The sequence below is a fragment of the Protopterus annectens genome, chromosome 2.part1 (genome assembly GCF_019279795.1).
Source record: "Protopterus annectens isolate FY-2018-M chromosome 2.part1, PAN1.0, whole genome shotgun sequence".
NCBI classification, from domain to species: Eukaryota; Metazoa; Chordata; order Ceratodontiformes; family Protopteridae; genus Protopterus; species Protopterus annectens.
Window position 1 is genome coordinate 743,535,247 of NC_056729.1, and position 27,181 is coordinate 743,562,427.

A 27,181-nucleotide genomic window follows, 5' to 3' on the forward strand; every position below is an offset into this window, starting at 1 on the left:
GAAAAAAGCAAGATTTTTTTTTGTTTTTTTTGTTTTTTTCAGATATAGCAGAGGTTCACAAGTATCAACAAGTTATAACAGTGCAGTAAATGACCACACACAAGAGTGCTAGGCCAAAGACAGATAAAATGCATGTTTTGAGAAAAAATCTATTTTAAAAATAAGTGCAAACAGGAAATTCAGTAAACAGCTCTAGGTTGTGCTCTAAATACAGTTACTAATGCAGAAATCAAGTTTAACAAGCCAGAAAATGCTCAAAATAGGCGGCTATGCAGAAAAAACTTAGCAAATAAACAGAGGAAAAATACTTAAAATCTCAAAAGTGGCTCCTTTCTTCTCTCAGCGTTTTCTCCTCTTGGTGGGTGCTTCACCAACAGCCAACAAGCCTGAAAAGATGCCAAAACCACGAGGCAACAAGGTTTTAAGAGAGGAAGATGAAGAAGTTTTGGAATTGACCCAAAATGGCCAATAAAACTACAGTTTCAAGTCAGTAACCACTGCCACAGGGGCAGGCAGGCTGCTCAATGTTTTTCACTGCCACTGATCAACAGAGAGACTTCCCTTTAGCCCAAGCAAAAAAAAATGGCCTCACAGAAACTTACAAACAGTTCAAGAACAGCAAGCCTGTAACTGAACTTTTTTAAAATCTCAGAAAAGTGGGAAAAGGCAAGATTTTTTGTTTTTTCAGCGATAGCAGAGGTTCACAAGTCAAAAAAGTTATAACAGTGTAGTAAATGACCCCACACAAGAGTGCTAGGCCTAAAACAGATAAAATGCAAGTTTTGAGAAAAAATTATTTTAAAAATAAGTGCAAACAGGAAATTCAGTAAACAGCTCCAGGTTGTGCTCTAAATACAGTTACTAATGCAGAAATCAAGTTTAACAAGCCAGAAAATGCTCAAAATAGGTGGCTATGCAGAAAAACTTATCAAATAAACAGAGGAAAAATACTTAAAATCTCAAAAGTGGCTCCTTTCTTCTCTCAGTGTTTTCTCCTCTTGGTGGGTGCTTCACCAACAGCCAACAAGCCTGAAAAGATGCCAAAACCACGAGGCAACCAGGTTTTAAGAGAGGAAGATGAAGGAGTTTTGGAATTGACCCAAAATGGCCAATAAAACTACAGTTTCAAGTCAGTAACCACTCCCACAGGGGCAGGCAGGCTGCTCAATGTTTTTCACTGCCACTGATTAACAGAGAGGCTTCCCTTTAGCCCAAGCAAAAAATGGCCTCAGAGAAACTTACAAACAGTTCAAGAACAGCAAGCCTGTAACTGAACTTTTTTAAATCTCAGAAAAGTGGGAAAAAAGCAAGATATTTTTTGTTTTTTTCAGAGATAGCAGAGGTTCACAAGTATCAACAAGTTATAACAGTGCAGTAAATGACCCCACACAAGAGTGTTAGGCCAAAGACAGATAAAATGCAAGTTTTGAGAAAAAAATGATTTTAAAAAATAAGTGCAAACAGGAAATTCAGTAAACAGCTCTAGGTTGTGCTCTAAATACAGTTACTAATGCAGAAATCAAGTTTAACAAGCCAGAAAATGCTCAAAATAGGCGGCTATGCAGAAAAACTTAGCAAATAAACAGAGGGAAAATACTTAAAATCTCAACTCAGGCTGCAGAGGTAGTAATTAACATTATTTATTTTTTTGTTTGTGTGAAAATGTTAATATGAACAAATAATAATTATATCCCCATCAATTCACAATACATACACCAGTAACATTTGGTTACTTTTATTTGTTTAAATTAATATGAGTATCACAGGTCTAAGTCAAATTAAATGGAAGGCCTGTAATATGTGGAAGATGTGCTGAACTCTGTTTGCAGTGACTTCTGTATGCTATTGTTTCTGTCTGTATAGATTTGATGGGTGAAATCTGTACAAATAGCAAATTGTGTTTTTTAAGAGCATTCTTGGTAAGTTTTGTGAACATGCAGTTGTGTGTCACTTAAAGACACATGAAGGTCAGTTACTTCAGCTTCTTTGAAAAACACAGATCTTTGAACGGGCAAAGAATTTAAATTTCTCCCATATTTAAATATAAATCATTTTGGGCTAAAGCACTGTACTAGGGAAGATCTTACAGCCACACAAACCTGGCATACCTGGCCAACATATTGCACAGGAGATCATGCCCATTTTTACCTTTTCTTACTACTACTGTTTTATTTTTTCTGTGTGTCCTGTTCATTGAAAATTCACCTGATGTTTGCTTCAGCTCTATGTTTATACAATCAATAAGACTTAAACACTCCCCCAAGGTTCTGAAATCCTTCTTGGAACAGTCACTTAAACTGGATTATTCAGCTTTCCTTAATACTGTAACCGCTTCTTTTAACTCTTGGCATATTTGAGTAGATTTACTTTGGAGTTTAAGTACTGCACATTATTTTCATAATTCAGTTAATGTGATAAACTGCAATAAGGAAGGGTGACAGTTGTGGAAATTTGGAGATAGAGTTGTCTATTACCCTTGCAGATTAGTATTACACCATTGAAAACAGGGGGTTTAGAACATCAATAAAATGCATCTAACTTGGGGATGGGGTGAGGTGAAAGACAGCAAATAAAAATAAAAGCTGAGACATGTAAACAGCACCTAGGATGCAAACAACATGAAACAGTGCAATAAACTAAATACTGACCTGTAAGGTATTTACCTGCATTATCCAGCACAGGGTTTCCAGGATGGACTCTTCCTCCTGAACTGGATAAGGTGGATATTGGTAACAGGTGAATATGAATACAATACAAAAATTAACACTTATCCTAAGCTATCACTTGAATTTAAAAATGCTCTTCTACTACTATTGGCATCCAGTCCTTCCAACACAAATTTAAGTAGTGTCATTGTTTAAATGATGTTCCCAGTCTTCACTTCCATTCAAATTAAAAAAAAAAAAAGTAAGTCCCATTAGTCTTTTGAATGGAATAGAAGGATACTAAAAGTATCATACATCAAGACAAAACATGTTTCTACACTGGCTGATCTGTGTGTGGGAGTGTGCAATGCAACCAGCAAGGGCTAGTAAAAGGAATCCTATAGTGCAAGTCTGCAAAATGTGTAGACATTTTTTTTCTTTTATCTCAGTCAGAATAATCTGGGAAGTACCTAAGATACCAAAGAAGCCACTAAACATCAGAAAAATTACTTTATCATTTTTATCAGGACAACATAGCCTTTACTTTTATCTAAACATTTAGTGTTTAATTGCAAAAACAAGCAGCAAAACTAAGTCACATATTTAGAATGGTATTGTAATTTCTCACATCCTGAAGACATATCATTGTTCATAAAGATTAGACTTCTATGTACAGGGAAGTAATAAAGCACTTTGTAAACTGCCAGGACCCCACTTTACAGAACAGCTTGAAGTCCGTCGGCGGTTTGTTTGCTGTGATTGCCAAATAATGAGTCAGACTTAAGTCCATTGAATGTAACATAATTTTTGGGGTGTAAATTTAACAGCTGTACATGTGGGAGGGTGCTTGCAGTCCATGTTTTGAAGCATGCAGCCAACACTGTGGGAAACAGATCTAATGTGAAAAACAACACAGGTTAAAAATGCTCCAAAACAATGATGGTAGAAGGTGTCACACACTGGAAATGGACACAGCAGCGTATTGCATCATATACAAAACTATTGGAGCACGGGTGGAACATGGCTGTTTTATATATGGTACTTGGGCAGATCAGCCTCAGGACAGTCAAGTTCTTGCCCTGTTGAAGGCAGGTATTAGCCTGCAAAAGTACAGGTTTCCATCAACATAATGCTTAGCATATGCAGTCTGAGCCAAATATAAGAAAATAAGCAGTTTAGGTTAGAATTAAAGCCCTTCGGTTGTGCCTTGATCATATCCATTGCAAAGCCCTATTGTTCACCAAAATAAATACAATGTGTTTTTGCTATACAATTTAACAGACAGTACTATACTGCTATAAATCATGTAAGGATTATATTCATCACCTATTTGCAGCATCTGGAAAAACATGCACAGTGTACAGTAACGCAGTGCAGAATTTGGTCACAAGTGTCTTTACTCTATCTTATCACATCACACAACAGTTGTGTCTCCACTGAACTTCAAAAGTTTTCGGCAGGCAAATAATGTAACTTTTAATAAAGAACCTGTAAAAATATTTATGCATCAAGCTTAAGTGTAGTAAAATTGCAAAGTAAATAGTCAAGAAAAGAAACAAATGAAATAAATAGGCATATCAAAATGATGCTCTTGCAGTAGCATTTTGATGTTATTAATATTTAGAATTGCAAAACTGCTAATCTGTTAAATATCATCAAAATGTTTTCTTTAAATTGCCTAATCTGAACTGTGTTTAGTTGACAGGGAAGTCATAAAAAGAGCAGCTGTAAAATTAAAGCACACTTTAAGGACTCATTCAGAAATAGAGCTAGGCCGCATCTACTAATAGACAAATATTTTATTAAAGTAGATCTGAATTCATAAATGCTGTTTGATGTTTTTGTTAAATGTTTCTGAGTGGCAATGATGCATCACTGACAGTAACAACATTTATATGTGATATGCATGTGTTCACTTCAGTGCCGTAACACGTTCTAGGAATATACTAGACAAATCTGAGAAAGGAACCAAGGTATTTATTTATTCGATTATTTGGTGTTTGATTACTGGGAAAATCCGAATGGGCATAAATCCCATTTTAGTAGAGGCCCAGGGAGAAAAGTCACATAAGACATAAAACAAACTGTGTGTGTGTGTGTGTGTGTGTGTGTGTGTGTGTGTGTGTGTGTGTGTGTGTGTGTGTGTGTGCGTGCACGTGCGTGTGTGTGTGTGTGTGTGTGTGTGTGTGTGTGTGTGTGTGTGTACATGTGTGTGTGTGTGTGTGTGTGTGTGTGTGTGTGTGTGTGTGTGTGTGTGTGTGTGTGTGTAATTATCTAACTCTATTCAAATATTATGGAGAAAGAAGTAATGAGGTTCAGGAGGTGTAGAAACAGAAACTTGACAGTAAGAAGAATATTACAAGCTAAGAAAGGTTAAAGGAAGGTGGAGAATAAGAGTGTAAAAGAAGATGTAAAGATGATGATATAGAAGGAAATAAGATAGAAATAAGGGTAATTGCTCAGAGCAATAAAATAGATAGTAGGTGTATAGTAGATTGCAATGAGGATGGAGTATGGAAGAGAAAAGGAAGGGAGAGTGTGTAAGAGAAAGAATATAGGAAGGGGAGAATAAAAGGCACAGTTTAACCTGGAGAAAGGCGAGTTCAAAGCCTGGAGTTGAGAAGGTTTTCTTTTAGGGTATGCTTAAAAATTGGACATGTAGGTGTTGATCTAATATCTATAGGAATCTGTTTCCAGTTTTTGGCCCCAAAGAAGAAGTTTGAAATTCAGGTTAGAGATTGTGTTCCCTCTCAGGGACTGATATCAGAGTATAGCCAGAGAGAAAGGAATACGGTAGTCTTAAGCAGAAGACCTGCTGTGGTAGAGTTTTTAGACAAATCTAGAACATAAGCTGCTGTTAAAAAGGGGATAATTAGTAGGGTATATAAAATATTGCATGATAACTCTAATTAGTAGGGCAAATAAAATATTGTATGATAACCATAAGAATCAATCAGAAGAGGTTAGAAAAGATTGGGCAGAGAAACTGGAAAAACAGTTTACAAGGAAACAACGGAAAGACATGTGTATGACTCCCAAGTATGTAACAAAGTCCAGAAGGTTTAGGATTTTTGCTTAAAAGTGTTTGCAGAGTTATCTTTTTATCCCAAGCAGACTTTAAAGAATTTTTCCTCAGGTAGATAACAAATGTTGGAGGTGTGATAGGAAAGAAATAGGTAACTGAGAACATATTTTGGTGAGTGTAATGAATTGGCAGATTTAAAAAATGTTCTATTTGCTGAGCAAATGGCTGTAACTAAGAAAATTATTCTTTTGAGCTGGGACACAGGATCTGGATTGCCTAAGCTTCTAATGGCTTATTAAGTATAATTCTGTTGACTGTCAATAAATCAGTTCCTAGAAAATGGAAAACAGACAGACTTACTCATATTTCTTCCTTAAGCAGCCTTTCATCCTCTCAAACTAGTCAAACCAAACCACAGTCAAACTAAACCACAGGCATAACAACCATGGCCCTTCAACCACCCCCTCACTTTTACTCCCCCATTCCCACTTCCCCCTTATGCACCCAAACTATACCAAGCTATTTTTTATAAACTACTGTACTCCTTATACACTATTCCTTCTTTCCATATCTATTCTTCCTCTTGTTTCCCTGTCAAAAGCTCTCTCTGCTTAATCAAACTCTTACTCACTCTGAACCTTCACTGCATGACCTCTACACCTATCTCAAAATAAATATATAATATAAATATATATATATATATATATATATATATTAACAACAACAACATATATATATATATATATATATATATATATATATATATATATATATGTTATATAAATGCTTGTAAATTTCTCAAGATGTTCATGTGTTACTTTACGATGCAGTTTCTGCAAAAATTGTATTGAGTAATTACTGTCAGTATATTTTCTGTTCATGCCCTTTCTTATAGATGTAATTCTCTGTAACGGTAGTGGAGTTTTTCCTCCTCGGGCCTCTGCTGAAAATGTGCTTAGTTCCCAGTTGGACTCTGCTGGTAAACAAATGTAAAGTATTTTATTTTACATTTGTTGACCGGGACGGTCCGACTGGATATATGTCCATTTTCAGTGGAGGCCTGGGAAGAAAAGCTCCAAGAACTTACTTAAAAGACATATAAAACATACATGAAAATAGCACAGTTTGCAACTGCATCTCAGAGACACAGTTTACAAATTACTTTTCATGAATACAAGACAATGATTAGAAACAGATCACGAAAAATCAAGTAAACATAAAAATAAAATAAAAATCTAAACCAACTGTATTTGAAGCTTTGAATATTGTAAAGGAGAGCAAAGAACTGAAAGAGTGATCTTTAGAAGAAAGGATGGGGCAAATGAAGTAAACAGAATTTGTGGGAACAATACATGCAGAGTAATGTTCAGGAGGAGGACTGAGGTTTAAGAGAATGAAGGAATTGAGTAATTTATGCAATGTTGGACCGAAAGACTGTTATAAAGAAAGAAAACATGTAATGTGTGTAAATGGAAAGAATGTCAATTGTTAACAGAGACTGCCCATGCTCTGGAATAGACTTCGCGTACATGTCAAGCAGAGCACCTCACTGGCTCTTTTCTTGAGAAATCTTGATGAGTGAATGGGAAATATAAAGTTCACCCCGGGGATCACTCCAGTGGCTCTACTTGATACCGGGAACTAACGGCGGCATGATGCCAGGGCACTTCTATGAACTAGGCTTGTAAAGGCTCCAGGGCTGTTGGCCTAGTACCCATGAACATGGTTCGTTTTGTTTTACATTAATGTCTATGTCCCTGTGTCTAAAGTGATATTTTTATATAGTTGTTTTAAAAAAAAGTCTGTAACATACTCTGAAGTACACAAACATGAAATATCAAACTGCATTTACAGCATTTTGTCTAATTTTTTCAGAGTTCACTTGTTGCCCAAGATATACCACATTTCTTTCTGACTGGTAGCGTCCAGATTTTCTATCTGAGTCAGTTTTTCTCTGAAACAATATATGTTGTGTAGTCCAATCTCACCTTCATTTTTACATATGGGTTCGAAGCCAATCTTTGTCTCCGACTCGGCCGATTTACAAGCTTGAAGACTTCTGGTTGGCTCGTGGCTAAGCAGGTATCCCATAGTGCACCAGTACAAACCCCCAGATCTTGTTTGCCATGTCGATGAGTTCGGTTGTGCTTCTCTTGGCTCTGGCTAAGTGTTAAAATTCTTCTATTTAAAAATTTGTATTACAGTTATTACGGTGTTGTAAGGTGATATTATCTTAGGCAGTAGTGTTGTTTGCCCTTTTTGGTGCATTCTTAGCTTAAACTTGTTGTTAGTTTGGTATCCTGTGTGCCAGTTTAGAGTTCTTGTAGGCGCCGTTGCGCTTTTTTCCTTATCAGGTAGTTTGTGAACTTGTGGCAGTTTTCCGCTGATAGTTAACAGGGGCTCCTGTTATTCTGTTGTTTTTCTAGACCGTTTTGGCAGCTTAGTTTCCTTAATCTGAGATTGTATTTTTGGCGGGGATCCGCTGGTTATTTGCTAAGGGTTGGAGTTCCTCCCTTAGTACGTTAGTTATTTTCTTCAAATTGTTACCACATAGAGTTATATACAGTTTTTCTGTGTGTGTGTGCATTTTCTGGTCTGTTTAACTTAGAAGACCCAGTTTTCTGTCCCACCGGGCTAGGCCCGTTTAAGTTAGAGGACCTAGTACTCGTGGTACTTCCTTCTGTACGGTTAGGCCTGTTCTAGTTGCAGGACCTAAAATTGTTACCACATAGAGTTATTTACAGTTTTCTGTGTGTGTGTGTTTCTGGTCTGTTTAAATTAGAAGACCTAGTTTTCTGTCTCACCGGGCTAGGCCCGTTTAATTTAGAGGACCTAGTCCTCGTGGTACTTTCTTCTGCAGGGCTAGGCTTGTTTTAGTTAGAGGACCTAGTCATCTTCCCTCATTTTTCTTCTTCTTCCTTTCCTGTGTGAGTGTGTGTGTGAAATGTCTAAAGAGAGGAAGGAGTACAAACCTTCGGGTTTTAAGAAGTGCATGAAATGCTCCCAAAAGATGTATTTAACAGATGGCCACATTAGCTGTGTCTACTGTTTAGGGGCCATCCACCTGCAGGAGTTGAGCTTGTTCTGCCATGCTTTCTTTCCTAGGGTTTTACAGGAGAGAAAGAACAAGCTTATACTCAAGGGTCTACTAAAACCATCTTTTGAGGAAGTTCTATCCAGTTCTTCGGCTTCCTCCAAGTCTGGCAAATCTAAGTCTTCAAAAAGGCCTTCTCTGGCACCGGCTGGTGTCTCGGAGCTGCCTTCTAAACAGTAAAAATCAGCCTCCTCGACTCCACTGCCTTCAGAGCCAAAGGAGAGCACTATTGTGGTGTCAGAGTTGGTTCCAAGTGTTTCGGAGCCGATCTCGGAACCAATTGAATCAGCAATTGAATCTGCTTCTCGGAGCCGGTCTGTGAATTCACTTCTGTGTTACTGAAGTCTCCAGTGCCCCCTAAATCAAGATCCCCAAATATGTCTTCTAGATCTTCCAGGAGCCTTTCGGAAGAAGATGTGGAGAGGTTAGTGTTGATACTCCTGAAGTCGTCTGCCTTACCAAAATTATTGTTGGCTCCTACCCAATCGGCTCCGGAGCCACTCAATCAGCTTTGCCCTTGTGTACTATTCCTCCTCCGAGCCATGTTGGCCCTTCGGTGCCGGAGTGCTTGGTGCCACCAGAGGTACTTTCAGTTCCAGCTCCCTTTGCCGCTGCTTTGGAGCCGGGTTTGATTCCGACATGCTTGGTGCCATCCGTCGTATCCAGCGGCCGAAGCTCTCCTGTCGGTGCCGACAGGGAGGGTTGGAATCAATCTTCTTTGGTTCCGAGCCTTCCTCTTGGTACGTCGGCCAGGGTGAGCTCAGACCCTGCATCTATCTCGGAGCCAACGGCTCTGGCTCCGATGTCAATCTTTGTCTCTTTGGAGTGGGGGAGGTCTTCGGAGTCAGAGAGGTCGGCCTTTGAGATGATGAGGAGCGTGCTGTCTCATTTTCCAGCCCCTACCAGTGGTACCAGCACTCTTCCACCTAGGGCACCCACTTTGGTCTCAGCCCCTACTCTCTCTGGAGACAGCAGAGACCCTTAGCCTCAGGAGCCATGGCTGGTGGCTAATACTCTTCTAAGGCTTCCCTGGAATGCCCTTTCAAGGAACCTCCCTGGAAGAGGCTATGTAAGAGGAAGTATGTTGACTCTCACTGACCTCGAGGAGTCGGATGGGTCCCCCAAGTCGTCCTCTGATGATGTCTCCTTTGTGGACATCTTGGAGATTCTTAAGCAGAGGTGCGACTGGCCCACTGTCAACCTTTCTGATGAGGAGTCGGTGTACCTGAAGGCTTTCTGCCTCGTGGGTGTCTCCACCTTTTGACAAACTGATGGATCTAGTTAGTCGAAAGGTGTGGGATACTCCTGATGCCATGGAGTCAGTTCCCAGGAGACCCAATAAGTTTCTGTCTGCCCCTCCTGGTAAAGAGTTTTTGTCTAAGGGCATTCCCGTAGATGCCATGATGGTAGCGACGGCCACAAAGAAGGAGATGGCAGAGACTTCTTCCTCTGTTCATCCGCCAAATAAGGATTCTCGACAGATGGACAGATTTGGGAAGCGTATCTTTAGTTCAGCGGCATTTACCCTTTGATCGTTGAACTATCTCATTCACTTCACGAGATTACAGAGGGATCTCCTCAAGGAGTTAGGAGATTCTATACAAGGTGCATGTACTGAGGGAGTCCCAGACAAGATCTATGCTCAGTTGTCCACCTTAAATTCTATAGTTAACTCCTCCATGCGGCTTATCTCCTATGTGGCTGATGGAGCGAGTAGATCAGCGGGTTCAGGAGTTGCCCTGAGGCGTCACTCCTGGATGCACTTGTGTAATTTTGCGGAACTCTTCAAGTCTACTTTCACCAATGCCCCATTTGATGGTTCCTCATTGTTTGGTTCCAAGGTGAAGGACACACTCAGTCTGTGTGAGCAAGAAGGAAAGACGCTTTCTGCTGTGGGTGTTCCTCCGACCATACCCCAAAATGTGGTTCAAAAAGTCCCAGAGGGTCTTTCTAGACACACAGGGTGAATCCTCCTTCAGAGGCAGAGGAGGAGAAGGAAATTGGAGACGTCGCCCTAGAGGCAGTGGCGGTCCGCAATACCAGCAAGGCCATGATTCCTTTCGGGGATGGCCTTATCAGCGCTCCTGATGTGTGGCCCGACTGCGTTTCTCTGGGGCCAGTCGGGGGTCACATTTCTTTGTATCCAGAAGCCTGGCTAAATATCACTCAAGACAAGTGGGTACAAAGAGTTGTTACCAGAGGTTATATCATACCCTTTTCCCTTCCACCGATTGTTCCCAAGAAGATCCCAGATGTACCACCCAATCACAGGGATCAGGCAACTGTGGGGATCAACAAGTTGCTTTTAAAAAGAGTCATCCAGTCCATCCCAGCAGACCAGATGGGATCCGGAAATTACTCTAGGTTCTTTTTAGTACCAAAACGAACCGGAGATTGGAGGCCAATATTGGACCTCAGCAGGTTAAACAAATCCATGAAAAAGGACAGGTATCGGATGGTAACTCCGCAGTCGATACTCCCATTGTTAGGGAAAGACTATTGGATGTGCTCTCTAGATCTCCAAGAATGCCTACTACAATATAAAAATGGACAAGGCGTACAGGAGCCATCTACGGTTCTTGCTGGGAGCCAGTCATTATCAGTTTCGTTTCTGCCCTTTGGTCTCACCACAGCCCGCAGGGTGTTCACCAAATGCATGGCAGTAGTGACAGCTCACCTGAGACGTCAAGGATTCCAGGTGTTTCCGTATTTGGACGACTGGCTCCTGACCGCTCCCACCAGGCATCTACTCCTCCAAAATAGAGACGCCACATTATTGCCCTCTCAATCTGTGATTTTTTATAGGCGCAGAGGTAGACACAGTGAACATGACAGCTCATCTCCCTGCCGACAGGGCACAAAACTTAATCTCTCAAATTCAACATCTTCTCCTGTTGCGGAAGGTCATAGCGAAGTGGGTTCTTCAGCTCCTCGGGACTATGGCTTCCACCATTCTATTAGTGCCATTAGCCAGGTTGCACATGAAAATCCTCCAGTGGCTCCTGTCTTCGCAATGGTCCTTCCAATATTTCCCGCTGAGTCATCCTATCCTGCTGACGGATTCATGCAAGAAGGACCTTCTTTGGTGGATAGCCCCCAACCAGTTGATCACGAGCACCCCTTTGTTCCTGCCCAACCCATTGCCACTGTAACCACAGATGCCTCCCAGATCGGGTGGGGGGGCATTATCTTGACAGGACTGTCCAAGGCACATGGCAAGAACACGAGGCTCACTTGCATATCAATGTTCTGGAGATGAGGGTGGTGCTTCTGGCATTGCAAGTACTTCAAGATCTTCTTCCTGTTGAGACTATTGAGATACAATCAGGCAGCATGTTGGTAGTTTGGTATATCAACAAACAGGGAGGTACCAGATCTTACCCACTCTGTCGAGAGGCCATGTGAGTTTGGGAATGGGCGATTTCTTCCCAGCGCTTTCTGGTTGCAATGCACATTCCAGGGATGACCAACGTGATAGCCGACAAGCTCAGCCGGGCGATCCTACTGCCTCATGAGTGGTCTTTGAAACAGGAAACAGCGGAACAGAATTTCCACAAATGGAGACAGCCTTGCTGCGACCTCTTTACCAGCCCAGTCAATACCAAATACAGCAACTATTTTTCCCTCATTCCCCCTCCTGGGGAGACACCCAGAAATGCTCTAGCTCATGATTGGCCCATGGGACGTTTGTATGCTTTTCCTCCATTTCCAAAGTGATTCAGAAAGCCAGTCGGCTGGGAAGCAAGTTGATTCTCATTGCTCCTTACTGGCCTCGTCAGGTCTGGTTGCCCTTTCTCGAGCCTCTTCTCCTGGACGATCTTTGGATCCTGGACCCAGTTCTAGATCTGGTGACTCACATATCAGGTTCACTACATCCCTCAATCCACACCCTCAGGTTGACAGCATGGCTGCTCCAGTTCCATCCCTAGTCAGGCTTCATGATGTATCATCCTCAGTATCACATATTCTTGTGTCCTCCCATAAACCTTCAACTAGGAGGCTGTATGGCAGTAAATGGAAAAGATTTTCTAGTTGGGCACAGAAAATGAATGTAGATCCCTACACTGCTTCCATCCCTGTGATTTTGGAATTTCTCTGTGAGCTTTTTCAACAGGGAGCTGCCGCCTCTACTATCAGAGTACAATTGGCGGCAATTTCTCATTTTCACTTAGGGTTTCCAGATAACAATTTAATGTCTCATAAGCTATGCAAGACCTTTTTGAAAGGAATCACTCTTTTGAGACCACCACTGCCAGAACCTGTGGCTTCTTGGGATTTAAATTTTGTGTTGTCCAAACTGACTTCTCTCCTGTTTGAACCTTTCCACTCATCTTCATTGAAATTTTTGTCTTGGAAGACTTTGTTTTTGGTAGCTATTACATCAGCTAGACGGGTATCGGAACTACAAGCCTTGTCTGTTAAGCCACCTTATTTGATCTTTCACAAGGACAGGGTGTCACTGTGTACTAATCCCTCCTTTGTCCCCAAAGTTTGTTCCCCTGCTACCTTAAATCAATCCATAGAACTTCCAGTTTTCTTCCCTAATCACTGTAATGCAGCTGAATACCGTTTTCATCAGCTGGATGTTCATAGACAACTACGTTTTTATTTACAGCAGACCAAGGAATTTAGGAAATCAGATCAACTATTAATTTTCTTTTCTGACTCCAGATTGGGCTTACCAGTTTCTAAAGTGACACTATCTAACTGGATTTCCAGTTGCATAGCCTTTATCTACAGTTCGGAGGGCAGACCTTTACCCTGCAGGATCAAGGCTCATTCTACCAGGTTGCTATCTACCTCTGCAGCCTTTCAAGACAGGGTCCCACTTGATAATATTTGTTCAGCAGCTACATGGGCTAACTCTCACACTTTTATTATGCATTACAAATTGGATTTAACTTCCAGGGGTAGAGCATCCTTTGGCTCCACAGTGCTTAGGAGTATTTTCCAGTGAGCCACCCAAGAATAAGGCGCTAGGGATACTGTCCCATATGTAAAAATGAAGGTGAGATTGTACTACACAGCATAAAGAAGTTATGTACTCACCATAACGTTCCATGTTGGTAGTCCATCTCACCCTTCATTTTTAACAACCCGCCCTCCTGCCCCCATCTTGGAAGATCTGGAGATAATAATAATAATAATTTGGTTATCTTTGGTTGGAGACCCTTTAGTATTGGTTTGTCTGTTATGGGTTTTTTCTTCTAGTGAGCAGCAAACAAGATCTGGGGATTTGTACTGGTGCACTATGGGATACCTGCTTAGCCATGAGCCAACCAGAAGTCTTCGCACTTGTAAATCATCTGAGTCGGAGCCGAGGATTGGCTCCAAACCCATATGTAAAAATGAAGGGTGAGATGGACTACCAACATGGAATGTTATGGTGAGTACATAACTTCTTTGTATTCTAAGTAGTTTAATTCTTTTCACAATCAGTGAAGGCTTGCAGATTTGAAAAATGAAAATGTGTAGTTTGGGAAGTATGGGGTAAATGGATTGAAAGTGGTCCTAGCAAGATGCACTAGACTCTTAGTAGTGTGTGTGTGTGTGTGTGTGTGTGTGTGTGTGTGTGTGTGTGTGTGTGTGTGTGTGAAAAATGACCCAGTTGGAGAGGCCATTTTAGTTAATTAACTTGCTCAGGTTCAAACCCCATACCTTGGCTGCAGGAGAAAAGATCCTTAATCCTTTAAGTCAACTACCAGACCCTTTGGGTATAGTTAGTCATTAGAGTTGGCTGAAATGTGTACTTTTGTCATTTATTGGGTCATACATTTTGTTCCTCTGCTTAATAGAAAAATATTCAAAACTACACATTTAAATGCACTCTAATAAATGTTGCTGTATTATCAATAAAAACATTACATCAAAAAGGTGAATCAAATAACAAATGCATTTATATATGGTTGTAAAATGTATTCAAAGAGCTCATGGACTGAAAGCAGCCAGAGACCAGTTTGCACTCAATTTTCCACTGTCTGGGTGCATTTTCAATGAATGGGAATTTCAGTGCATTTTCAATAAATGTAAGTTTCAATGGAAAAGTGTTTACCATTGCTCATGTTAAAGTCTGTTTTCAATGTGCATCTGTTTTTGGATGGCCCTTGATGTTTTTGCTATAAAATTTGAAAGCAGTGTTAGTAGTGCAACAGATAGCATACATGTCTTTAGTGCAGAAAGCTGTGGGTTCTACTCCCTCATCCTATAGATGGATTGCTGATAGTGCAGTACAGTATAGGGGGTAGGTGCTGTACTCTTGAGTGTGTTGTCCTTCAGATGAGATGTTAAACCAAGGCCCCATCTGTCTATATTTGTGGTAGGTGCTGTGAAATCTTTTACATCCACTTGAGCTATCGAAAAGAGTAGGGGTCCTTTATTTATATACAAAAATAGTTCTTATTTACAAAATGTTTATATATTTACAAATATTTACATATGTACAACATGTAAATACATAATTTGCTTTAGAATCATGCTAAATTTTCATCCCCATTAGACCCCCACTCCTTTTTCCATAACCACCATTTGATTTTACTTAGTATTGTTGCTAAAATCCATTTACCATTAAACATAATTTCATTTATTCTTTCATTCCATATAACCCATATAACATAAAATAACATTTTTTTCTATTCTTTTAACATATTCTTTACTTCTTTCATTATAATATTCATATTTAATCATATCCACATTTATTTTATCCACTTCTTTCATATCTTCAAAAAACATTTCTTTACATAGTTTTCCCCATGACTTTTTTTTACTCTTTTACATGTCAAAAACACATGTTCTGTCATTTCTTCTTCTTGACAATGTAAACATATTCTATCACTTTTTTTTTATATGGCATATGTCCCTTTACTGGCAATGTATCTATTACCAGTCTCCACAAAAAATTGTGATATTCTACTTACATTTACATTTGCTTCTTATTTTGTAGCTTTCATTTTTTTATCCATGGTTTTACATAGTAATGTTTTATCATTACGTTCTTATACAATACTTTTCTATCTTTTTCTATATCATATATTTTTTTATTTTCCACAAAAATATTTTTTCTTGGTAAAACTTTATTTCTTCATTTAAACACTCATTTTCTCTTTTACTCTAAATAAAGTAAATGCCTGGATATTTTTAAGTGTTATATTTTGGATGTAAAATGCTTCTTCCAACACCATTAACATATACTACAGCAAGTTTGAAACATTAGGAGGAGGAACTATTTTACATCAAAAATATATAAAAAAATAATATAGTACTTAAAAAAATAAGTAAGTGCAACACAACATTTTTACAGAGAGCCTATTCTCTAAGAACACTAATGCCTGACAGGGTGTGTGTTAATGTGCAATTAATGCCCTTTTAGGGGTGTAGATGCCCTCATTCTGTGGCGTCAGGCCTCATAGCACCCCTGGGCAAGCTTTAATTACACATTAACACACACCCTGTTGGGCGTTATTGCTTGCTTATTATGCGCCCATGATGGCAGGTCAATGGAAAATTGTCTTACATGAAACTGGTCTGTGGTTTAAAAAAGTTTGGAGACCACTGGGTTACAGTCTTTCTTTCATATTCTCCAAGAAAAATTTCCATTGAAAAAACAGTCTCAAATATAGTGTCATAAAATGTCTGTTTGTTAATAAGAATAAATGCTCTTAATGTATGTGCTTTTACACCCAAAGGAGCTATTAAACTGTCCCACACTTCACACCTATCCATTTTTTTGTCTTCTTTACTTTGAATCCTTACCATGTACTTTAGTTTTTCATTTTCTTTTGCCTTCTTTTCTGCTACTCCACTTTTTCCTTCTTTTACTTTCTCTGAATATGTTTTCCATCTCAACACTTTTCTTCAGGATTATTTTTGCATTCTCCTTTTGTATTTTCTCCATAATGCCCCCCCCCCCCAAAAAAAAAAATCACCTTCATTTTCTGGCTCACTCTGCACCACCATTTCTTTAAATAAATATCCCGCAACCCTCCTGACTGGAGGGTTGTAATCATACATACATCATTTTCTGAGTCATCTCCATCAAACAGGTTTCTTTGGAACATTTCTTCCAAATCCTGCACACATTCTGCAGTCTTGATATTTGCTTTCTCATTCATTTTATTCACTACTTCATCATGTCCTTCTGTCCCCATCTGTCTCCCTGTTTCTCCAGGCCACCACTGTGCCTGGAATGGAAACAGGAAGTGCTCTTCCAAAATGGTTCCCACACACAACAATGATAAGTAGGAGATGTTCCCTAATGCCCTGACAAAATTACCCCTAGTAATGTTAATACCACCATAGGTCTCCCCTAAAAAGATGCTACTAGCCTAATGGGACTAATATGGCCAAAGGATAAATAAATGAAATGTTTTAAATGAAATCCACATCTCTATCTTCATTCCAAAAGTAAAGAAGAAAATGCTATTGTAGGCTGACAGTTTTGAGCAGTGTTTATGGTAACTGGGGGGACTGGAATGGCTGCGGAGGGCCCTGGTTAATTACCCTGCCTAGGGACACATTTGACTATGGTATGGCTGTGTTGATTGCTCAGCCACCAGTAAAAAGCTGCTAATTATTTGCAGATGTTTGTGCCTGTGATTTCAAAAGTCAGAAAACAATCTTTTTCTTTTGTAGTTAGAGGCTTTGCTGCCACCTGCTCTTGATGTTTATATGCACTAACTTTGAGATCACATCAACTCAAAGAATGTGTGCACACACACACACACACACACACACACACACACACACACACACACGTGTGTGTGTGTGTGTGTGTATGTATGTATATATATATATATATATGTGTGTGTGTGTGTGTGTGTGTGTGTGTGTGTGTGTGTGTACGTATGTATGCACACATGCACATACAAAAATGTGTGTCTGACATCACTAGAATTGAAATATATAGACAAGATTTCAGCTGTGAGCATTTAACATACCTCCCAACTGTGCCGAATTACTTGTTTTTTACCAGTTCTGCGGTCCAAATAATGGGGTGCCACGATTCCAGAGTGGCACCCCTTAATTTCCAAATTTCCGGCCTTTTTATTTAAAATTTTTTTTTTGCTTCTTAATCTGATGTCATCACATGCGCAATGATGTCAGCTCTGTGAAACGGCCTGCCAGCCTGTCAGAATTGAGCTCAAGGGCTCAACAACATAATGTGCATGGACTTCCGGCTGCTCCAGCTAAGCCGCGAGGCTGTTTAACGTAGCTGCAGGCAGAAATGGATGAAACAATTGAACGTTGTAGCTGCAACAATTATCTGTTAATGGTGGTTGAACTTCCAGGAATGGAATGGAACAAGCCACGAGGCTGTTAGCAGGAATGGACGGAAAGGTGCAAGCAGGACTGCAGAGGTATTTATGCTGCACTGACTGTTCAGTTATTGCAAGCAGGACTGCAGAGGTATTTATGCTGCGCTGACTGTTCAGTTATTGCAAGCAGGACTGCAGAGGTATTTATGCTGCGCTGACTGTTCAGTTATTGCAAGCAGGACTGCAGAGGTATTTATGCTGTGCTGACTGTTATTTTATTGTATTAGGCTGCTGAGATGGTTATTTTATAAGGTGTGCGGACAGAAAGGTGCAAGCGGGACTGCATGTTTAGTTATTTAATGTATTAGGCTGCTGCTGAGATGGTTATTTTGTATTAGTGTGTGTGTGTGTGTGTGTGTGTGTGTGTGTGTGTGTGTGTGTGTGTGTGTGTGTGTGTGTGTGTGTGTGTGTAAAAAAGTTGAATATACCTGCTGGCTGAAGGTACTCAGGCTCAAACCCTGTACCTTAGGTGCAGGTTATAAGAGCCTAAATTCCTTACCCAACACCACATGTGAAAACTTTCCAGATATTTGCCTCATATTTTTGTTCTGTTCCTCATAAAATCTGTGGTTTTCTGGATTTTTATGACAAATCAATTAAGGAATGAATTCGCTAAATAATGACAGGCATTTGAATTTCAGACTTCATATTTTTCAGAAAATATATGGTAATGCAAAACCTTTTATTCTAGCAATTTTCTAAGTTGGTAAGATCAGTATTTGAAATTTGTCCCTATTTATGGGGCTCTATTCTCCCATTATTGGATTTGTCCAGTTTTATTTTGTGCTAAGAGGTTGAGAGCTATGGTGAGAACTGAATTCACTGAATATGTTTGGGCTCTGTATTCCCCCATTATTGGCTTTGTCCAGGTGTTTTGTGCTAAGAGGTTGAAGGCTATGGTGAGAAGTGAGAACTGAATTCATTAAATGATAGCCATTTAAGTTTCAGCCTTCTTGTCTTTCAGGAAACTGCTGACTTGGCATAGTGGTATGTTGCTCTAACTGTAGTGCACATGGTTCTAGATTCAAGACTTGGCAGTGAAATGCATGGTGGTAACACAAAATTTTATTCGGGCAACTTTCCAAAATTATACAAGCAATGTTTAAAATGTGTCCCTGGTTTTTGGGCCCCCCCCCCCCATTGCATTTTGGCTTTTTTCAGATTTCTTGTGCTGCAAAGTTGAGAGATACATTTCAGTGTCGGGTAGATTTTACAAGGAGGTGAGATCTTCAGGGGAAGATAAGTTTAGTGTTGCTTATGGTGAGTCTGCTTGCATTGTTAATAGCATAACAGGTTAAATACTCACTTCTGATGCAAAAGGCTGTGGGTTCTACTCCCACAGTATGTAGATGCATTGCTGATACTGTACTGTTTTGTTGTATTTTTAAAGGGGGTGGGTGAAACAAGTCAAGGGTGTAGCTACAGATACAACAGAAGTGAAAACGTCATGCACAAGGGCATTTGTGCCACAGTGGAAAGAGCAAAAAAATATCATTAACCCAAATTCAGGAACAGAAATTCCGAATTATTATGTTCTGTGCTGCATTATAAGAAAAATATCTTTAAACAAGTACAGTACATTTTCCCAGCATTGAAGATAAAACACATATTTATATATATATATATATATATATATATATATATATATATATATATATGTGTGTGTGTGTGTGTGTGTGTGTGTGTGTGTGTGTGTGTGTGTAAGTATGATTTTATGATGGAAATTTTCTGAATTGGGCAGTTTTATTATTATTGGTTCATGCATTGTGTTTCATTGCTTACTGGAAAAATGTTCAAACAATACATTTAAAATGTGCTCTAAGTCTAACAAGTGTGCTGTATTATACAAGGAATATAATTTAATAAAGTCAGGAAGGTGAATCAAAGAACACATGTATGTTTCTTGTTTTGTGTGCAAAGGGCCTATGATTTGAAAATAGCCCAAAGGTAATCTTTATCCACCACTGGCCAGATGCATTTTCTTTGGATGTGGTGTGGGTTTCAGTGCTGTTTCAATGAATGTGAGTTTCAAGGGAAGAGAATTTTTAATGCTAAGTCTATTTTCATTGTGAGACAGTATTGCTTTGTTTAGTAGATGTCTATTAGTGTTGGTATATTGTGCTATAAAATGTAAAATAAAATCCATGACCTTCACTTTTCTACCTAACTCTTGACTTTATGAATTTTTTTTAATTGTTTCTTCTATCTTTTGTCCCACACTTATTTAGTGTTAATTTCTGATATATATATATTTGTATTAACAGTTTGATTTGTGATAGTTTTAATATTTACAACAGTTTGACTCATATATTCTTTAAATTGTCTGTCTATTGTATTGTATATAACACATTACTGTGTGGAGATTTTCTCCCCGGGCCTCCGCTGAAAATGGACATGTATCCAGTCGGACTATCCTGGTCAACAAATGTAAAATAAATAAATAAATAGTCATTTTAGAAGTAAAGCAGTATGCACATTAGTGTTTATTGTAAATGGGGTGAAATAGCCAGGTAATGGGACATTGGAATGGCTGCAGTGAGACTTTGGGGCCATATTTTGGTGGTCTGTTCTTCAGTTTGCGTTTGGAAGTTGGTATCCCACAGTTCTATTGGACTGGGTGGGGTTAAGTAATTATGTATACAAATTTTATGTTAATCAGCATACAGATTTGTACCTATTTTTCATGGGTCTTTGTCCAGATTTTTGATGTTTCCAGGTTGAAAGGTATGAGCAATTAGCCCATGAGAAGCCTGAACCTGATCAGCTAAAAGATGACCATTGGGATGTCAGTAGTAACTGAAAGCATAACACATCATACATTGCTATAGATACTTGTGTACAACAAGCAACACTGATTCCAAAGGAAATAAAAAAGTGTCTTTAGTAAATCCTGGCTTTTAAAATTATTTGGTAATAGCATAATGACATGTTTAACTTTATATTACTTTCACTTGGAAGTAACTTCAGTAAAGTTTGACAAACAGAAAATTAGAAGCTATCGTAGTCCATCATGTGAACATGCAAACACTATCAAAGGCTCTATGTCATGTGAGTGCTCAGATTTCTACTGTACTGCGAACAAAAGGAGGATGGTACCCAAATTCTGGAATACATACAGGTATAAGAGTAAATCAAGTGTTCACAAAAAGCTAGGTATGCAGCTGTAGTATTAACACGTGTTACATGTTTTCCTAAGGAAAAGAAAAAAGGGGACAAAGAGGGAATAAACATTACATACAAACCTCTGTAAAATTATTGAAGGAGAAGGGACATGAGTAACTTTATGTTATTAACTTACAAAAGTTAAGTTTTAACAGTAGTATAGTCATAATCATTTGTAAAACATAATATATTCTATTCTTAGCATAAAAATTACAAAAACTGTGGCTTTATAATTTTCCTTTTTGACCAATAAATACATTTGATGTTGTTTCAACTTTTCACCAACCTAGCCACAGGTGCAGCTGTCAGAGTTAACAGTTATTAATGATTGTTCAGCTTTGGGAGTCAGACAAAAGAGAGAAAAACACAGAGGCTGGTTATAACTTGCAAACATCCTTATAAAAGCATATATGTAGGAATGTATGTGGATCAAGGCTGAGACATTAATCATTTTGTCATTTTATGTGGCCTTTCAGTACAATGAGCAGTGCTTATGTGGTTTCCTGTGTTACTAGTAAACATTTGTACTGTGCACATATGTTAGGCTGAAGCAGTACTACATCAGTCGGTATGACAGCTTCACTGTTATCCATTAGCACATTTATTTTAATTCCATAAATGGATAGCAGTAAAGCTGTCATACTCATTAATATAGTACTGATTGAACTGGTCACTCCAGAGTACTTGCTGTTGTCATTAGCTAAGTGGAAAACCATGTAGGTATTTTGAGAAATCTGTATGAAAGCTCTAGATAATTGTTGCTGTTGAAGTGACTCCCCAACCCCATGTACAAAAATGGGAAAACAGGTTGAGGATGGGTGGATGGTATGAAATCTGTTCTTGCTGCTGAAGAATGTGTGATGTATATACGTAAGCAAAGACAATGTAGTGGTAATCCTGGAATGAAAATGCTGTTTTCAGGAATTGTACCGGTTTAGTGTGCACTTTTACATCTGTTTCTCAAACTTAAAGCAGTATTCATGCTCGCAGAGCATACCATAGGAAAAAATACTTAAAAAATGTGTCTGTATGTGTTTGTGTGTGTGTGTGTGTGTGTGTGTGTGTGTGTACATATATGTGTGTGTGTCTATATATATATATATATATATATATATATATATATATATATATATATATTTGTGTGTGTGTGTGTGTGTGTGTATATATATCTCCATGGTTTCACTTCATAATCTTGAAATGATGAAATACCGAATTTCAGCATTCCGAGACCAGGAAGCCGAACCATTCACAATACCGAAACCCACAATCACGAATTACACAGTCACGAACATACATACACCATACACCACATAACACACACACCATTCCACCCACAGCACACAAACCGCACAACCCTACACTACATATAAGCAGGGGGGCAAGCACCCTGCACCCGCCATGCTCCCCACACCCCCCTACTTATATATACAAACTCCAAAATTGCACATAACACAAAAAAAAAAAAAAAAAACCTCACAGCATGGCATTCTCCACTCGCTCGCACACAAATACACATCACACATACACAAACAGCAACAAATCCAACACTCATACATACACCTCCCTACCCTTACCCACACATGCAATGTACAAAAACACACACAAACACTCACTCACTTGCAATTTCAGGCACCATAACACTACATGCAACATACCAGAAATCCATAAGCGCGTTTTCGAGATTTTCAAATTCGCTCTTATGCACTTTCTGCATTCTGACTATTCGGATTCATGGTCTCGGAATGCTGAAATTCGGTATTTCAGCATTTTGAGATTATGAAGTGAAACCATATCCATATATGGGTCTGCTTCATAACATTAAAATTTCATAACGTTGAATTTCATAACATTGAGACCAAAACATCTAAACCCCCAAACACTGAAAACCCAAAACATTGAAAACTCAGAACACTGAAAGTGTGCTTCAGAACATTGAAAACTACAATGCATATGTAAATAACATCCTCTCCACCTACAACAACACCTAACTACCAAACACACTTTCTACCACATTTCTGCACCTCCCATGTTAGGGGCTCTGCCCACAACACCCTCCTTAAATTAAATGTACCAAATCCAAGATCTCACTACAGTGGCAAAAAGTTGATTGTCAGGAAATTAACTTTTTGCCACAGTAGTGCGATCCTGGAGTTGGTATATTTAATTAATGGGGGTGTGGGGGGCAGAGCCCCCAAAAATGGGGGGTGCAGGGTGGCTTGCCACCCCATGCAGAAATGTGGTAGAAAGTGTGTTTGTTAGTTAGGTGTTGTAGGTGAAGTGGATCTTATTTACTTGCGCAATGTAGTTTTCAGTGTTATGAAGCACACTTTCAATGTTCCGAGTTTTCAATGTTTTGGGTTTTCAGTGTTTTGAATTTTCAGTGTTATGGTCTCAATGTTATGAAATTCAACATTATGAAATTTCAATGTTATGAAGTAGACCCATATATATATGTATATGTACACACACACACACACACACACACACACACACACACACACACACACACACACACACACACACACACACACACACACATACCCACACACACACATATTTATATATTATATGTTAGATGAACTTGTACAGAAAAATCTGGCCAGAGCTGGTGGCTGGGTTCCCATTATCAAGGCTTTGAGTTGATAAGAGTCTTCATTCGCGCTGTAGTTTTTACTTGATTTTGGTCATCTTCATTTTCTTACTACATGCATCTGAGCAAATACCTTAACCTGTCAGTACTTGGCAGTACTCCCAATTTGCCCCCTAAAAAGAGGCTGTTGATTTTAGGGTATATGCTTGCTTAAGAAAATACAAATAACATTTGTAATAAATATAGATACTTATATATGCATTGTTTAAAGTATATGTGACTCATTTAGAGCAGCACTGAGGTCATGTACTTATTTGAAACTAGCCTCTAGTTCAGGTTTTTACTTGAGAGTATATTGTATGAGCTATTTGTGTAGATCTAACACAGAGGTAGTACTAGTGAAGTTTGCTATCAGTTGAAATGTGTATTTTTTTTTTCTTTAACAGATGTCACATATGCAGGACAACTTCATGAACACAAGTTATCACCTCATGATGGAATGGTAGCAATAACCCATGTGGTGAGCGTCATCCCCCCAACCTTAACCAGCTGTAAATGGTTGGGGGAAACTAAAAGGGAATGCAATGCATGTTATGAACTGTATCTCTTCACTTCATGATAAAGAAACTAGAGATGATCCTTCTTTAAGTTTATTAATGCCAGTGCAATCACCAGGGCCAGAGTCTACAGGAGTTCCACCTGGCTTACCTCCTCCCCCACCACCACCTCCCCTGCCCCCACCACCACCCCCACCACCACTTCCTCCCCCTCTTCCTCCTCCAGGATTGCCACCACCACCAAGTCATCAAGGGTCTCATCAGATTGAAAAGAAAAAAAGGATGCGTACCTTTTTCTGGAAAACCATTCCTGAGGAGAGAGTTCGTGGCAAACCCAACTTCTGGACTATGTTTGCAGGGAAACATCAGTATGAAATTGATACTAAGAGCATTGAGGAACTCTTTGGACAGCATGAGGAAGAAAGGACTAGAAGTATTAAAAGAGGTACAGGATCTCGGTCATCATTCAGAGACACTAAAGATGTGGTAAGGAGTGTGGATTTTATTTTTTATTTGTTTATTTTGTTAAATATGTATCCAGGTACTGATGCCTTCCATGTGGAAGTTAAATGTTAAAACTCATCAAATGAATTGTCTTTAGTACTAACAGAGTCAAGGGTGATCCGGATTTCTTGTGTGCATGCTGTTAGTGAACTATCTGTTAGCATCAGCTGTCTAAATGTTAATCTGTAATAAAGAATGTGGAACTAAACAGTGCTGCATCTGGATTATGACCTATAGTGTTTTCTTCTGCATGAATATGTTACTTAACAACACTGTTGTAATCCTATTATATAAGTAACTCAAGAGCTTTTACTTCATAAAACTTTAAGCTGATAGAAATATATGTACTATTAACAGCCAGGCTTCATGTCACAGCAAACTCTTACTGAGAGTTTTATAGTTTATATTTGATCAGTAATTCATCCGTCATTCTTTTGAACATGTTATACCCACCTTGTATTCTAGATGTTTTCATGATACTGTTTATTTTATTTTTGAGCGGCATGGTGGCTTAGTGTTTTTATAGCTCGACATTACAGCTCCAAGATCAGGTGTTCATTTCTAAGCTTGAATTACTTTATTAATCCAGTTTATGTATTCCTGTCATAAGCCTTCCTAGATTAGTTTGCTTTCATCCTACTATTCCACTGCCCAAAATATGCTAATGTAATTGTTTTTTCTCTATATATCTATATATCTAAATCTATCTATATCAAAAAAGAGGGAAAATTAGTTGTATAAGAATGATATTCGGCATATAAATTACTAAAATAGACTATTATCATAAGATACGTGTTAAGGATCACTTTGCATTCTTATTAAAAATAAGAAATAGGATTCAGGTTGGTATTCCTTGTTTAAACCACAGTTTATTAAGTTAAAACAAAAGAAGAGCTGTATATATATATATATATATATATATATATATATATATATATATATATATATATATGTGTGTGTGTCTGTGTGTGTGTACTTGCACACGCTTTGTTAAATGTACATATAAAATGTATGTGTGTGTGTGTGTGTGTGTGTGTGTGTGTGTGTGTGTGTGTGTGTGTGTGTGTGTGTAAAGAACTACACACACATATGTATGTATATAGATTGTATGAAAAAAAACATCAAGTCTTTTGTTTGAGTAAAATTGTTTAGTGTCTCTTTATGTACCTGTCTTGCTCTACCTGATAGACTGGGGAATTAAGGGTATATTTCTGTAAATGGTGCGCTGAAAGTAGCATTAAGACAGGAAACTTTTGTCCTCACAGATGAGTATCATTAAGTAATTCTGTACGTTGCAGCTTAGTTTGATTTGTTAATGTTCTTGAGGTGTACTGTGTTGTCATTTCTCCAAGTTATCTATGTAAATGAGCCAGTGGTTCAGTGAGATTAAAACATAGTATAACAAATAAAACTACCTGGAAAATAAGTATAAGCTAATTCAATGCCACAAATATCTGGAACCATTACTTGACCCCTCTCTTACATTTAGAGAAGAAATAACCACAAGAGTAAATATTCAGCTGAAAGCTAATTATGCCATCTCTAAATATCTTACATTTGAAGTCAGAAGAGCCATAGTAAACAATGTTGTCATACTTCAGGTACAATATGCACTGCCTGTTGCCCCTCTGTACTCTGCAGCCAACTCTGAACACCTCCAAACTACCCTTGATGGAATAAATTAGATCATATAGCTATCTCCTACTCACAACATCTCTGCCTTAACTCTTAGGATCAGAGGATCATAGGAGGTTACTAGGCTAATGGCCCTAGGGCCCTCACAAGCCAAGCTAAGTTAACCCTTGTTCACAAGACTATCTGTTATGGGTAGACACTATATCTGTACCTATTACCCATATCTAAGAGGGACACAGGTGGAACCACCAGGGAGAATCTACGGTTTCCCATCCAGTCATCCAAATTATGCTTAAATAGGGTCATCAAGGGGTTATGCTTAACATGGATTGGAAGTCTGTTCCAGAGATGAGGTCACCTTTGCAAGGTAAATCTGTCCCTCAGTAAGTTATTTTGATATAACATACCAAATTAAGGTCCCTTGAGAGTGTGGCACATGTATGGTTTGACTTGCAAATGTGTAGCATTTCCATTAAGGCAGGATCAGACATTGCCCTATATGCAAGGCATAGGTTGTCTCTGAGCAGTCTGTATGACACAGAGTAAAGAGACAGTGATTTCAGTCTGTCTGCATATGACGTGCTGGAGACCTTGAATTTTCTTTGTAAAGAAAGGTTTGCGGTCTCTTCAATTACTGCAGGTGCTTAGAGAGGTACAT

General features: G+C 38.8%; 1 protein-coding gene across 1 annotated transcript in view; it reads left to right on the forward strand.

The window, feature by feature from the left end:
* FHDC1 (FH2 domain containing 1) overlaps positions 1 to 27,181 on the forward strand; it is a 1,772,510-nt gene that overhangs the window by 409,472 nt on the left and 1,335,857 nt on the right. The window contains exon 3 of the mRNA XM_044062462.1: positions 24,274 to 24,870. Within this exon, the coding sequence (XP_043918397.1) occupies positions 24,412 to 24,870 (459 nt within the window). The 5' untranslated portion in view covers positions 24,274 to 24,411. The remainder of the gene's footprint in view (positions 1 to 24,273; positions 24,871 to 27,181) is intronic.